The sequence below is a fragment of the Petaurus breviceps genome, unplaced genomic scaffold (genome assembly GCF_028583685.1).
Source record: "Petaurus breviceps papuanus isolate PSGF00001 unplaced genomic scaffold, PetGlider_PUasm1.0 99, whole genome shotgun sequence".
Lineage (NCBI taxonomy): Eukaryota > Metazoa > Chordata > Mammalia > Diprotodontia > Petauridae > Petaurus > Petaurus breviceps.
The window spans coordinates 8,348,005-8,361,963 of NW_027187465.1; the positions used below are offsets into that span (position 1 = coordinate 8,348,005).

At 44.9% G+C, this 13,959-nt stretch overlaps 1 protein-coding gene across 2 annotated transcripts in view; it reads right to left on the bottom strand.

Moving 5' to 3' along the window:
- SGSM1 (small G protein signaling modulator 1) overlaps positions 1-13,959 on the bottom strand; it is a 109,313-nt gene that overhangs the window by 8,354 nt on the left and 87,000 nt on the right. For both annotated transcript variants that reach the window (XM_069081907.1, XM_069081908.1), the window contains 5 exons: positions 7,031-7,155; positions 4,433-4,515; positions 2,314-2,423; positions 1,302-1,398; positions 479-646 (listed from right to left, as the gene is read on the bottom strand). In XM_069081907.1, the coding sequence (XP_068938008.1) occupies positions 479-646; positions 1,302-1,398; positions 2,314-2,423; positions 4,433-4,515; positions 7,031-7,155 (583 nt within the window). The remainder of the gene's footprint in view (positions 1-478; positions 647-1,301; positions 1,399-2,313; positions 2,424-4,432; positions 4,516-7,030; positions 7,156-13,959) is intronic.

Consider the following 13,959-nt stretch of genomic DNA (forward strand, 5'->3'; position numbering starts at 1 on the left):
CAGAGCTGGGAGGGACCTCAGAGCAGGGGATGTCAGAGCTGGGAGGGCCTTAGAACAGGGGATGTCAGAGCTGGGAGTGGCCTTAGAACAGGGGATATCAGGGCTGGGAGGAGCCTCAGAACAGAGAATGTCAAGGTTGGGAGGAGCCTCAGAACAGAGAATGTCAAGGTTGGGAGGGCCCTTAGAACAGGGGATGTCAGAGCTGGGAGGGGCCTCAGAACAGGGAAGGTCAGCAGGCAGGGGCCCACTCTTATGAGTGGGCAGTGGAAGTTATCTCGCCACTCCATTTTTGGAAATAAACAGAATTTAAAGTGAACAGAATTCAGTCCGACAAACATTCCTCCTCCTCTCCCCACCGAGTCAGCCCTAAACAGAAGCTGGCTTAAGCCAAGGCACCATTTTCCTTCTGGACACCCTATAACCTCCCCTCCTTCTCTTCTCCCCTGGCAGCCCCAGCAGGACTCGGCCATTGTGATACCATTAAAGAACTTGATGATGTCTGTGAAATCCATGTTGTTTTCCAGGATGATGTCTCGGTATACCTCCACCAAGGCGAGGGCGATGAAGAGGACATAGTGGGAGGAAGAGACGTGCTTGGCAGCCCAAATGGTTTCCCAGACCGAGAAGACGTCATCGTAGACTAGTTCTGTGGAAAGACCAGAGCACAGCTTCAGGGAGGGTTAGAGGCAGCAGGCCCTCTGTTCAGAACTGCCCCAGTGCCCCTCACTCAACAGCCTTTCAGAAAACTCAGCTCAATCCCTGGCTCATCATTTGTGCCATTCAACGGATGGGTACCCAGCAGCACTGCGGCCTGGGGCCCAGCATCAGCAATACCAGGTTCTCAGAATGTCCAGATCCCCCAACATCAGGTCACTCATACCTCAGTCTCCCCAGCTATAAAAATGAAAATAATAATAATGCCTACTTTACTGGGTTCTTGTGAGGCTCAAACGTTATTATTATATAAAATGTTTTGGAAAACCTTAACGTATTCTAGAAATGTCTGATATTCTTCATGACTCACACTTTGGTCACTTCTAGGGATACCCTTGTGTAGGAGAAAGAACTGGAATTGGAGTCAGAGGTCCTGGGTTTGAATCCCAATTCTGCTTCTACAAGCTGTGTGACCTTGGGTCACTCACCTAACTCCACTAAGCCTCAGTTTCCTCTCAGCAAAATGGAGACGATGTTATGTGGGCTCCAAAGGCCTCCTCTGAGTTCTATTACCATGGTCGCTTCCTCTCATTGGATGGTTCTGCCTCCAGTACAACATGGTAGTCAACCCCTCCCCAGGCTCATACCTCTCTTAAAATCCAGGAGGAACCAGCGGTAGCAGAAGTAGAAATGTGTGTAATCGCCATTCTGGTGCATGAGCTCGAAAAGCTCCGAGTCCAAAATCTGCCCAAGAGAAGAGTGACGTCAGCACTGCACCAGAACGGAGGGTCGCCCACTGACCCCACGAGCCTATCACTGGGCAGTCTCCCCCAAGAGTCAGATTATCAAGAAAAAGGAGAAGGAAAAAATGTATCCAGCCTCGGACACTAGCTGTGTGACCCTGGGCAAGTCACTTTACCCTGTCTGCCTCAGTTTCCTCATCTGTAAAATGAACCAGAGAAGGAAATGGCAAAGCACTACAGTATTTTTTTTCCTAAGGAAACCCCAAATGGGGTCATAGACAGGACTCAACAACAAGAAAACAAGGCTGATGCTTTTTAAACTGACAGCCCTTGAAATAGATGAAGACAAGTCACTCTTTGCCTTCAGTCTTCTCCTCTCCAGAAATGTTAACGAATGGGATTGTTCTATGAGAAAATTAATTCCTCTCTCTATGACTTTGTTTTCTACATCAGTAAAACAGGTATAATAATTTCTGGACTGCCAACCTCAAAGAGTATTATGGGGGAAAGGGACCTTGAACACCTCAAAGTGCTGTAGAAACATGAGATTGTGTTATTTTAACAACTTAGTTCAGAGACAGCTTGGAGTGGCAGAGAAGGGGCCGGCCCCAGAAGCAGGAATTCGGATTAAGAGGCATTTATTGGGCACCTGGTCTGTGCCGGCACCTGTGCTAAGCGCTGAAGTCCCAAAAGTCAAAAAGAGGGTGGTGGCCTGGTTCTGTGAAAAAGGAGACTGGGCTTGGAGTCAGAAGTCCCGAGTTCCAATCCTGCTTCTGCCAATTACTATCTGATAGTCAGCCAGTCAACAAGCATTTGGTGAAGTGAAAGGGGCCAGCCCCTACTGGTGAGCGTCCTGGGCGCCCTCCCATGGCTCTGCTTCCTCTTCTCCACATCTTCTGGCGTCCCTGGGCCTTACCTGGATGAGGGACCTCATGTTAGCAAAGTGTGTGTCCATGGCTCCTCCATGGGGGAAGTTCTGGTTCATCCGTTTCATGAGTTCCGTGAAGCAGCTGAAAGCAAGGGCCTCTGGGGATGCCACAGAGAAAAGAACAGGTCAGACAACATCCTGGGAGTCCTGAAGACCCTGGGGCAGGGGAAGCTGCAGAGATGGGAGAGATCCCAGGGGGTCAGCTCATCCAGTATGACAGCTGGGGGCATCACGGTGCACAGAGCACCCATCCTTCAGTCATGAAGACCTAAGTTCAAATCCAGCCATTTATTGGCTGTGTGACCCCGGGTAGGTCATTTCACCTCTGTCTCCCTCAGCTTCCTCAACTATAAAAGTGGGGGTAATAATACCACCCACCTCTCAGGGTCCTGTGAAGATCAAATGAGGCATTTGTGAAGTGTCTGGCACAGTGCCCAGAACAAAGTAGGTGCTTAATAAATGCTCATCCCACCCATCCATCCAGGAGAGTGCAGTCCAAGGCCCAGCCTGTACATTCCTGCTCTATCGCTTCTCAACTCTGTGACCTTGGACAAGTCATGAAGCTCAGGTTTCATGATCTTGAAAGACCCTTCAGGGTCTAAAGCTCTGATCCTCTGAACTCCTGAATTTTACAGAGGCCAGGGAAGGGGAAGGGACTTGCCCAAGATCACAAAGCTGTCTGGAATCCAGGTCCTTGGACACCAAATCCCCACCATTCTCCTTCTAAGGATGGGGCTCATCTTCCTGCAACCCTCAGAGAAGATAAAGCTAAAATCTCAGAATCTCTGGGCTGGAAGGGATCTCAGATGCCAAGTCATCTAATCAAGATGTCAACAAGAATTCCTTCTACGACTTCCTTGTCAGGCAGTCCTCCTGCCTCTTCTTGGAGACCTCCAGTGATAGGGAACTCACTACCTTATGGAGCAACCCATTTCCCTTGGGGATAACTCTTATTGTTAGCAAATTTTCCATTATATCAAGCCTAAACTGGTCTCTCTGGAGCCCTCTGGAGCCAGGCAGAACAAGGAGGATCCCTTCAGATATACTTGAAGACAGCTCTCATGTTCCCCTCCATTTCTCTTCTCCAGACTATTAGTCTTTCAACTAACCCTCATAGGAGAAGATCTCAATTCTCTTCGCTCTCAGGATACAATTTCCAGTTTATTGATGTCCCTCCTAAACTATGATGCCCAGAACCGAACACAACACTGCAGACAATGTCTGTCCAGAGCAGAGGACGGTGGGATGGTCATCTCCCTGGTCAGGGATGCCCACTCTCTCTCAATGCACCCCAAAGTTGGATTGGCTTTTCCCCCCTACTATCTCATTCCATTGTCTCATCTTGAGCATGCAGACTACTAATACCCCCAGATCTTCTTCAAACTAACCATATATTAGCCATGCCTCCTATACCTTATAATTATGAAGGTGATTTTTAGAACCTAAGTGTAAGACTTAACACTTATACCTATTAAATTTCACCTTCATATATTTGAACTAATGTTCTAATCTGTCAGCATCTTTTTTGATACTGATTATCATGTGACATATTAGTGATCCCCCTATAAAATCTGATCACCCATCAAGCCAGTTTTATCTAAGATACTAATAAAAAGTCCTGAGCTGCCCAAGGATAAATAACTGAATAACAATAACAAAAACACAGATCCCTAGGGCACTCCACTAGAGACCTCTTCCCAAGTCACTATCAAGACATTTAATGATAACTCTTTGGATCCAGCCATTCACCCAATGTGAAATCCAACTGCCTGTCCTATTTCAAGCTCACATCTTTCTATCATATCTATAACAACAGTACAAAACTCTTTGCCAAATATCTTGCTAACTCCAAGGTAAATTTTATCTACTACTACAGTAGACTAGTCTAGTAATCCAGTCTAAAACCAAAAGAAAGCAGAAAGGAAATGGGGTTAATATGGTATGACCTGTTTAGGATGAAGTTTGGCAGGCTTCACATGGCTCCTCGCAGAGCAACTCATTGGTCACAGGTTGGGACGGGGCAGGTGGGTAAGATTGAAATTGTCAGACTTATCTCACTGCCCAGATGAAAGAGCAGAGGAAATCACGGGAGCCTGGCATCACTCACCATCGTCCAGGATGACCAACAATGGGGCCAAGAGGTCACACATGCCCTGCACGTAACCAATCTCAATGTGCTGCCAGATGTAACTGAGAAGAAAACAAAGGAGATCACAATGCCAGGAAGAGAAAGGAGAAGACATTCTATCAGAGGGTTCACGGAGGTTTTGCTAAGTTCAGGAATAATGAAGCCCTAATAGGCATAGGATGCAGATGGAGAAAGTGCCTTACCTCATCCAGGGGATCCCAGCATAGGGGGGAGTACCCCAAGGGGGGCAAGAAGCTTGTCAAGAGAATTAAGGGGGCCTTTATTTCACTGTGTTCTGATGACCAGTTAACAACTTCAGGATTCCAAAAATGTTAGGTCCTGAATACATTTTTCTTTATGAAAAATTATTTAAATTTATTTCAAGTAAATTAAAATTTTAAATTAAATGAATAAAATAAATATAAAGACAAATAAATAAAAACTTTAAATAAAAATTATTTGTGAAAAATTAATATCTTTATTTATTTCTTAGTGTTCTTTGTCCTTTTTCATTCTTTTTTTTTATCCTTTGTTATAAGCTTAGCCCAGTGGCACTTAATAAATGCTAGCTGATTGATTACAAGGGATGATTCACTGGGAAGGGTTGGATTTTATGTAGCAATTGATAAATCAGTAACAATCAAACCACTGAAAGATATCAGTTTGGAAGGGGTTTAGATGAGGGATCAGAGAGGGAGAGCCTGGATAGTCCTAAGATCGCATCAGGACCTTAGAGCTGGAAGTGCCTTGGGATGCCATCAAGCCACACTTCCTCCTTTGTCTTCTGGATTTTTTTTTTTTTAAGTTTTACAGTTGCCTTCCCTTTTCATTCACACTCATTGACCCCTAACTATCTCCTCAAACCCTTGTAACAAAGAAAAAACACTTAAGCAACAGATCCACACAGCAACTCTGCTCAGGCAGTGTATACCGCATTCTGTACCTGTAGCCCCCACCTCTCTTCTGAGAGGTAGAAGACAAGCTTCTTGATATGTTCCCCAGGAATGAGATGGTTCATGATGATCCGTCAGAAACTGACCTCTTGGTGACGTTATCATTTATTTTATTGTAGCCGAATATATTTCAACTCTCATTTTACAGATGAGGTCCAAGAACTTACCAAACCCACATAACTGGCAGAGTTGGGATTTGAACTGAGGTCCTCTGATTTCAAATAAAAAATTCTTTCCATTGTAATATGAGGCCTGAGTCACAGGCAATTTTTAAGATAACAACAACCATAATAGCATTTCTATAATGCTTTAAGATTTGCAAAACACTTTATAAATATGATCTCATTTTATCCTCATAATAGGGAGATGCTACTATTAACCCCATTTTACAGATGAGGAAACTGAGGCAGAAAGCAGGTGACTTGCCCATGGTCACACAGCTAGTAAGTATCTTGAGGCTGATTTCAAGTCTGGCTCTCCCTCTCTCTCTCTCTCTCTCTCTCTCTCTCTGTCTCTCTGTCTCTCTCTGTCTCTCTCTCTCTCTCTCTCTCTCTCTCTCTCTCTCTCTCTCTCTCCCTCTCTCTCTCCCTCCCCCTCCACTGCGCCACCTAGTAGCCCTAGTGGTAGTAAAACTAATAACATCACTGCTTCACAGATTGGGGAAATGACGTTCAGAGAAATCATATGTCTTGCTTATGGTCAGACAGGTCGCATAGTGGTTAGAGCACCGGGCCTGGAGTTCAATCTGGACTCAGACAATTACTAGCTATGTGTCCCTGACAAGTCATTTTACTGTTTGCCTCAGTTTCCTCATCTGTAAAATGGGCTAGAGAAGAAAATGGCAAATCACTCCAGTATGTTTGCCAAGAAAAAACCCCACATGGGGTCATGAAAACAATTGAACAGCAACAAGAAAATGGTCAGATAACAAGTAAGTGCAGAAGAAGGAGATGAGAAACCGCCTCCTGGTTCTGACCCTCCACAGGCTCCATGACAGCCTTTGGCAATACCTAAGTCAGGCTGACAGTGCTCTGGCTGTCCTCCGTGCCTGGGACGCTCTCCTTCCTCCTCTCTGACTAGACCTCCCTTTGTTCTTTTAAGACCCAGCAAAAATCCCATCTTCTATAGGGAGCCTCCCCTAACCCCTCAGCTCCAGGGCTTTCCCTCTGTTAATTATTTCCTGTTCAGGGACCTGTCCTGATCTGTCTCTGGCCACTGGACCCAGATGGCTCTGGAGGAAAAAAGTGAGGCTGATGACTTCGCACAGCCCTGCCTCACTTAAACCCGATTTCCTTATGTGTCACGGCATCAATTTTCTCATGTCATGGTCTACTTCGAGAATGAAGGACAAGCGACAATTTCCTATATGCAGTCTGCTTTAGATATATATGTGTTTGCGTGTTGTCTTTTCCGTTAGACTGTGAGCTCCCTGAGGGCAGGGACTGTCTTTTGTCTCCTTTTGTATCCCCAGAGCTTGGCACACAGTAGGCACTTAATAAATGCTTATTGAAATGAAATGAAAAAAATGCATTTCCACCTGGCTGGCCCCAGAGCCACCCACTGCAATGGGAGAGCTCCCAAGTGAGTGGGCATCTCTCCACAGCCTGGGAGGCAGAGGGCTCACCTGCACATGATGTTGCGAAGCTTCTCCAGGTTGGCAGGGGTGAAGTACCAGTAATTCCGGTCACACCTCTGGACGTCCTTCTCAATGCGGTGCAGGTTCACAGTGTACATGTCCAGCAGCTCTGGCTAAAGGAAGCCGAGGGGGAGGGGAGGAAGAAAGGGGAGGGTCAATACTAGCTCATCAGCAACCTCTCATAGCAGCCTCCCGAAAAGAGCACCTGAGTTTGAGGGCCTAGGTTCGAATTCTGGCTCTGATGCCAACTACCTGTGTAACCACGTACATGGCCATCTCAGAACCTCAGTTTCCTCATCTGTAAAATGGGGACCTGGGTTCAAGTCCTGCCTTAAACCCTTACTGGCTGTGTGACCCTGGGTAAGTCACTGGACCTTTTGGGGTCTCAGCTTCCTCATCTGTACAATGGGGACAATAGTGGCACCTGCCTCCCATTGATGTGAGGATCAAATAAGCTAAAATATGGAAAGTGCTTTGCAAACCTGAGAGCCTTATAGAAATGCTGGCTACTCTTAATAAGAGCTTCTTGACTGACTACTAACCACTGTCCTTGGTACTAGGGATGCAAAGTCAAGAACAAAGGAGTCTCTGCTCATCTCTCGACCTCAGACCTCAGCGTTTGGCAGGGAGGCACAGAGGGTCTGAGTAGATGAGCCGGAGTAGGTCCCCTGGGCCTCTGCCTCCAAACCCAAAGCTCTTCCCACTAGTAGCGGCTGCTTCCCAGGCTTACTCTACTACCTGTCCAGAGGGCTGTTCTGCTACCTTGTCACTCCATCCTCCACCTGCCCCCTTTTCACAGGTTTGTCCTCCGGGCCTAGGAGGCCCCGCTCCACACACTCACCTCTTAGAATCTTCAGCTTCCTTGGGGCTCGCCTCATACCCTGGAAGACCAAGTTGGGCTCCAGAAAGATCTCGCCAGCTGTGGGCATTTCATGCCTGGATCCCTCTCTCTCCTCTGCTCTGACTACTGCCCTCCTTGGCTTCCTCTAATCCCTCCTCCTATAGGAAGCCTTCCCCAACCTCTCAATTCCCCAGCCTTCTCTTTGTTAATTATCCCCTATTTACTCCAGATGGAGCTTGCTTTTGTACATACCGTGTTTCCCCGATAATAAGACACTGTCTTATTAATTTTTTTGGACAGAAAACACCAGAGGGCTTATTTTAATGAACATTGACAGCAATTTTAATAAACAGGTAAATGTGAACAAAAAAATGTACCTTTATTCAATAAGCAAATCACTGGAGAAGAACAGGATGATGCGCTCACTGCTGCAGCTCTGATTGGATGCAGCTCAGAGCGCGGCGTGCATTTCACCCGGGGGGGGGGACGGTGCATACAGAAGGTACCGTAATGTAGCGTGTAGCGCAGGGGATCACCTTCACTACAGTAGCAATCTCAATAGGGCTTATTTTCGGGGGAGGGCTTATTTTAGAGGAACCTTACACAGTAAGGGGAGGGCTTATTTTCGGGATAGGTCTTATTATTGGGGAAACACAGTATGTGTTTGCATGCTGTCTCCTTCCATTAGGCTGTAAGGTCCTTGAGGACAGGGACTAGCTTTTCCTCTTTTTGTATCCCTAGTGCTTAGCACAGTGACTAGCACCTATCAAGTATTTAATAAATGTTTACTGATTGATTGAATAGGATGAAATTCAATAGGGGATCAATGGACAATCTAACACTTGGGCTCAAACATTCAATTTCACAGATACGAGAGAGGAAGTAAGGTTAGACAAGTTTGTCTGAAGAAGCTTTGGAGGTTTGAGTAGATGTCAAACTTAATACTAGTCAATGGTGTGCCACAGAAGCCAAAAAGACAAACGTGATCTTGGGTAGCACGGGAAAGGGCAGAGATTAAGCAACAGTCCTAATGCCCTCTGTCCTAATCAGCCTACAAGAATCATAGCTCTAGAACCAGACGCAACTGTGGTAGTCATCCAGCCCATCTTCCGACACGAACCCTTTCCTGATACTCCCAGCTCCTAGTGCCCTCCCTCCCAAACTCCTGCATTTAGCTATTTTAAAAATATATTTGCATTTATTAACAGTCTGTGGTTATACATATCCTGGTAACTTGCTCCATTAATCAGAATGTGAGCTCACTGCAATTAGGGATGGCTTCATTCTTGGTTCTCATACTCTGCTAGCATCTAGCACAGTGCCTGGCATGTAATATAATGAACAAGTAATTAATACTTGTTGGGTGATACAGATGAAAAACTGAGGCCCAGAGAAGTTAATTAACTTTGCTCAAAGTCACATAGTAAGCATTTGAAGGAGGATTCGAATTTAGGTCCTCCTGACTCCATATCTGGATCACTGAATTCATTTCTAGGAAATACAGTTTAGGAAGGACATTGATAATCTGAATAGTGACCCGCAGAGGGCAAGTAGGATGAGGAAGGGTCTTTAGTCCATGTCACATTAGGACTGATTGAGGAAGTTGGGAGTGGTTAGCCTGGAAAAGAGAGACTAAGGAGGGACATCAACCAATCAGCATTTATTAAGCACCTACTATGTGCCAGACCCTGTGCTAAGGGCCGGGGATATGAAAAGGGGGCAGAAGTCATCCTTGCCCTCGAGGAGCTTATGATCTAATGGACATGACTGGCCATCCAATCCTTGAATTGCTGTGGGGAAGGGATAAAACTGGTTCTGCAGGTCGGAACGTAAGCTCCTTGAAGGCAGGACCTGCTTTTCGCCTTTCTTTGTGTCCCCAGTGCTTGGCACAGCACCTGGCACACAGTAGGTGTGTTTACTGATGGACTGATTGCTTCAGTCCCATAGGGCAGATCCAGGGGAAATGGGTGAATGTTGCCCAAGCTAGAATTTTGTCTGGAGGTCAGGAAAAACTCCTTAACAATTAGAGCGATGCAAATGTGGGCGGGGACTCTTGGGAGGTCACTTCCATGGCTGGAGGTTTTAAGCAGAGGCTGAATGACCCCTTTGGGGGACACAGTCTACAGGAGATTCTGGTTCAAGTACAGGTTGGACTAGAGGGAGCCTCATTTCCCTCCCACCTCTGAAATTCTCTGATGCACGAATGGATGGGATTCCACCAAGCCAAGCACTGTGCAACAATCATGACTCCTTGACCCAACTGTCTTTCCAGATCCCCTATGATGTGAGGGATGGAGCTTAGTAGATATGAGTCTTGAAGGAAGTCAGGAATCTAAGAGATAGAGGTGAGGAAAAGAGCCTTCTAGGTATGGGGGCCAGTTAGTGCAAAGCCCAGGGGTCGGAGAAGAGCAGGACATGGAGGAGGATGTCTGAATGGCAGAGTTTGGAAGGGGATGGATGTGTCAGAAGACAGGAAAGAGGGGAAGGGCTCTACATGCCAAACAGGGGAGCTCGAATTTGATCCCAGCAGTAATAGGGAGCCACTGAAGTTTATTGGAGGAGAAAGGTGATAATTCATAGGTCCTGAGGCAGCTTTCGTACCACTCTGGGATAGTTCCATTTTTTAGAAAGTTTTTCTGTACATCCAACCTCAGTTTCTCTCTTTAGGTCTTCCATCCACCCTCCAAAGCACAAATACAGATGACCCAGGGAAGACAGACAATGAGGGGAAGCGGACAAGCACGTTACCAAGGCTAATTTATTCAAACAAAAACAGCTTCAAAGGCAAGTGTGTGCATAAAAGGGAAAATACGCTGGCCTTGTCTGGAGAGTCTAAGACAGCTTGAGTGCCGGTCTGGTGCTATCCAAGGGCTAGACAGCCTGAAGGGAGGCCTCCCTGAAGGGATGCTCTCAAGAGGCCTGGAAACAACATTAACTTGGAGGATCTGAGTTCAGATCTCCTACTTTGCCATGTATTACCTGGGTGACCTGGGTCAAGGTCTGGGCCTCGCCTTCCTGGGTCTCAGTTTCCCCATATGTAAAATGAGGGGGAGGAGTGAACTAGATGGCATCTGAGATGTCCCTTCCAGCTACAAAACTCAGATCTCATGGTTCTACGTAGGACCCTAGTTCTAGAGGCCCTGTGTTCTAGGACAGGGACCAGAAGTACAGTGTGAAAATGGTTGGACGGGTATCAATTTGCACTGGTGGAGAGAGGGCCCATATTGCCATGACCATGGAAACATCAAAGCACTGAAGGAACATCAAGGAAGTGTAGCAGAGTGAACAGGGAGCTTGGGTCAGTAGGACCTGGGTTCAAATCTCACCTTGCTTAGATACTATCATTGTGACTCTAGATGCCACTTAACTCATCTGGGCCTCAGTTTCCCTATCTGTAAAATGAGGGAGTTAGAAGAGAGTCCCTTCAAGGCCCCTTCTTGCTCTAAAGCAGGAATTCTTAACTTATTTTGTATCATGGAGCCCTCCAGTATGCTGATACCCCTTCTCAGAATCATGTTTTTAAGTGCTTAAAATAAAATACACAGGATTATATAAGAAACCAATTATATTGAAATACAGTCATCACAATATTTTTTAAAGCCAAGTTCACAGACCCCAGGTCAAAAACCCCTGCTCTAGGGGCCACTATGGGGAGCAGTGGATAGAGCCCTAGAGTCAGGAGGACCTGAGTTCAAATATGACCCTAGGCACTTGACACGTATTGGCTGTGTGACTTTGGACAAGTCACTTAACCCTGATTGCCTCCAAAAAAAAAAATCCTGCTCTAGAGGCACCACTTGGAAAGAGCACTTTGGAGACAGAAGACTTAAGTTCAAATCAATTTACTGCCAGTATGAGCTTAGACAAGTCCATTTACCTTTCTGGGCCTTAGTTCCCTCATCCGTAAAACAGAGGGTAAAATAAATAAATAAATAAACCTGAGGGTGTTGAGACAGATAGCCTCTGAGGTCCCTTAGAACGCTAACTATGGGGTGGCCAGGTAGCACAGCAAGTAAGAGCACCGGCTCCAGTGTTGAGAAGACCTGGAGATCGAATCCCGGGCTCAGACACTTAGCACCCACCCAGAAACACCTGGCCTTGTAACCTTGAGCAAGTTACTTAACCCCAATTGCTTAGGGGCGGCCAGGTGGCTCAGTGAGTAAGAGTACCGGCTCCAGTGTTGGGACGACCTGGAGATCGAATCCCGGGCTCAGACACTCAGCACCATACCCAGAAATAACTGGCCGTGTAACCTTGAGCAAGTTACTTAACCCTGATTGTTTAAAGAAAAAAAAAAGAAAGAAAAGAACGCTAACTATATGATCCAATAAAGTCACTTAACCCCTCTGGCCCTCAGTTTCCTCATCTGTATAAATGAGAGTGTTGGGACAGAAAGCCTCTGAAGACAGCCCTTTGATATGTATGATCCCATGCTGGAGGAAAAATATCAATAGATGAAAAATAAACTACTTTCCTTTTTTTAAATGAAAGAGAAAACTAAACTATCAGCATCAAAAAGTAAAGAAGTGAAATTATAAGCCTATAGTTTTGCTGAATTATATGCCAATAAAGCTGATACCATATTTATACCATTTACCAAGAGAAAGTTAAAATAGATACATGAGCTAGATATCGTAAGAGAGAGAGTTTATCTAAAGAACATGGAACACCTTACGCCTCAGACTTATGGAAAGGAAAAGAATTTGTGAATAAACAAGAGAGAGACCATCGTGAGATGGAAAATGGATAATTCTGATTACATTAAATTAGAAAGGTTTTGTACAAATTAAACCAATGTAGGGGCGGCTAGGTGGCACAGTGAGTAAAGCACCGGCCCTGGAGTCAGGAGGACCTGAGTTCGGTTCTGGCCTCAGACACTTAACACAAAAAAACTAGCCGCGTGACATCGAGCAAGTCACTTAACCCCAACTGCCCTCCAAAAGGAAAAAAAAATGTAAACCAATGTAGCCAGTATCAGAAGGAAAACAGAAAATTGGGGGGAAATTTTATATACAGTTTCTAGGATGAAGTTCTCATATTTATATAGAGAACTCTGCCAGATTTATAAGAATATAGTCATTACCCAATTGACAAATTGTCAAAGGATATGAACAGGCAGTTTTTCAATGAAGAAATCAAAAAAATATATAGGTGAAAAAATGTTCTAAATCATTATTGATTAGATAAATGCAAATTAAAACAACTTTGAGATATTTTTCATATCTATTAGACTGGCTAGAATAACAGAAGGGGAAAATGACAAATGTTGGAGGAAAAGTAGAAAAATTGGGACATTAATATACTGTTGGTGGAACTGTGAACTAATCCAACCATTTTGGAGAGGAATCTGGAATTATGCCCAAAGAATTATAAAATTTTGTATATGCTTTGACCCAGCAATACCAATATTAGGTCTGCTTCCCAAGATAATGAGGGAAAAAGACTTATATTTTGTAAAATATTTCTAGGAGCTCTCTTTGTGGTGGCAAAGAGCTGGAAATTGAGGGGATGGCCATCAGCTGGGGTGTGACTGAGCAAATTGTGGTACATGATCATGATGGAATACTACACAGCTGTAAGAAATGATGAGCTGGTTGATTTTAGAAAAACATAGAAAGACTTATATATTCATATATTTTTAAAGCTTTAAGTTTTGTTAATTTAATATTTTTTTTCTTTTTGGAGGGAAGGCAGGGCAATTGGGGTTAAGTGACTTGCCCAAGGTCACACAGCTAATAGGTGTGTCAAGTGTCTGAGTCCAGATTTGAACTCAGGTCCTTCTGACTCCAGGAGTGTTAATACATTCTTTGATTTTCAGAATTTCTATTTTGGTTTCTGGCTGGCTTTTTATTTCTTTCTTTAACTACTCTTTTCTGAACATAAGTTTTCTTGCATTGTGGTCAGTAAAGGCTGCATTTAATTTTACTTTTCTCTATTTGTGAGGTTCTTATACCCTAATGGATGACCTGTTTTTGTAAAAGTGCCATGCACAGCTGAGAAATAAATAACTCTTTTCTGTTCTCATTAAGTATTTGCCAATATACTTAATATTCAAATTCTTTCCTCCCTCCCTCCC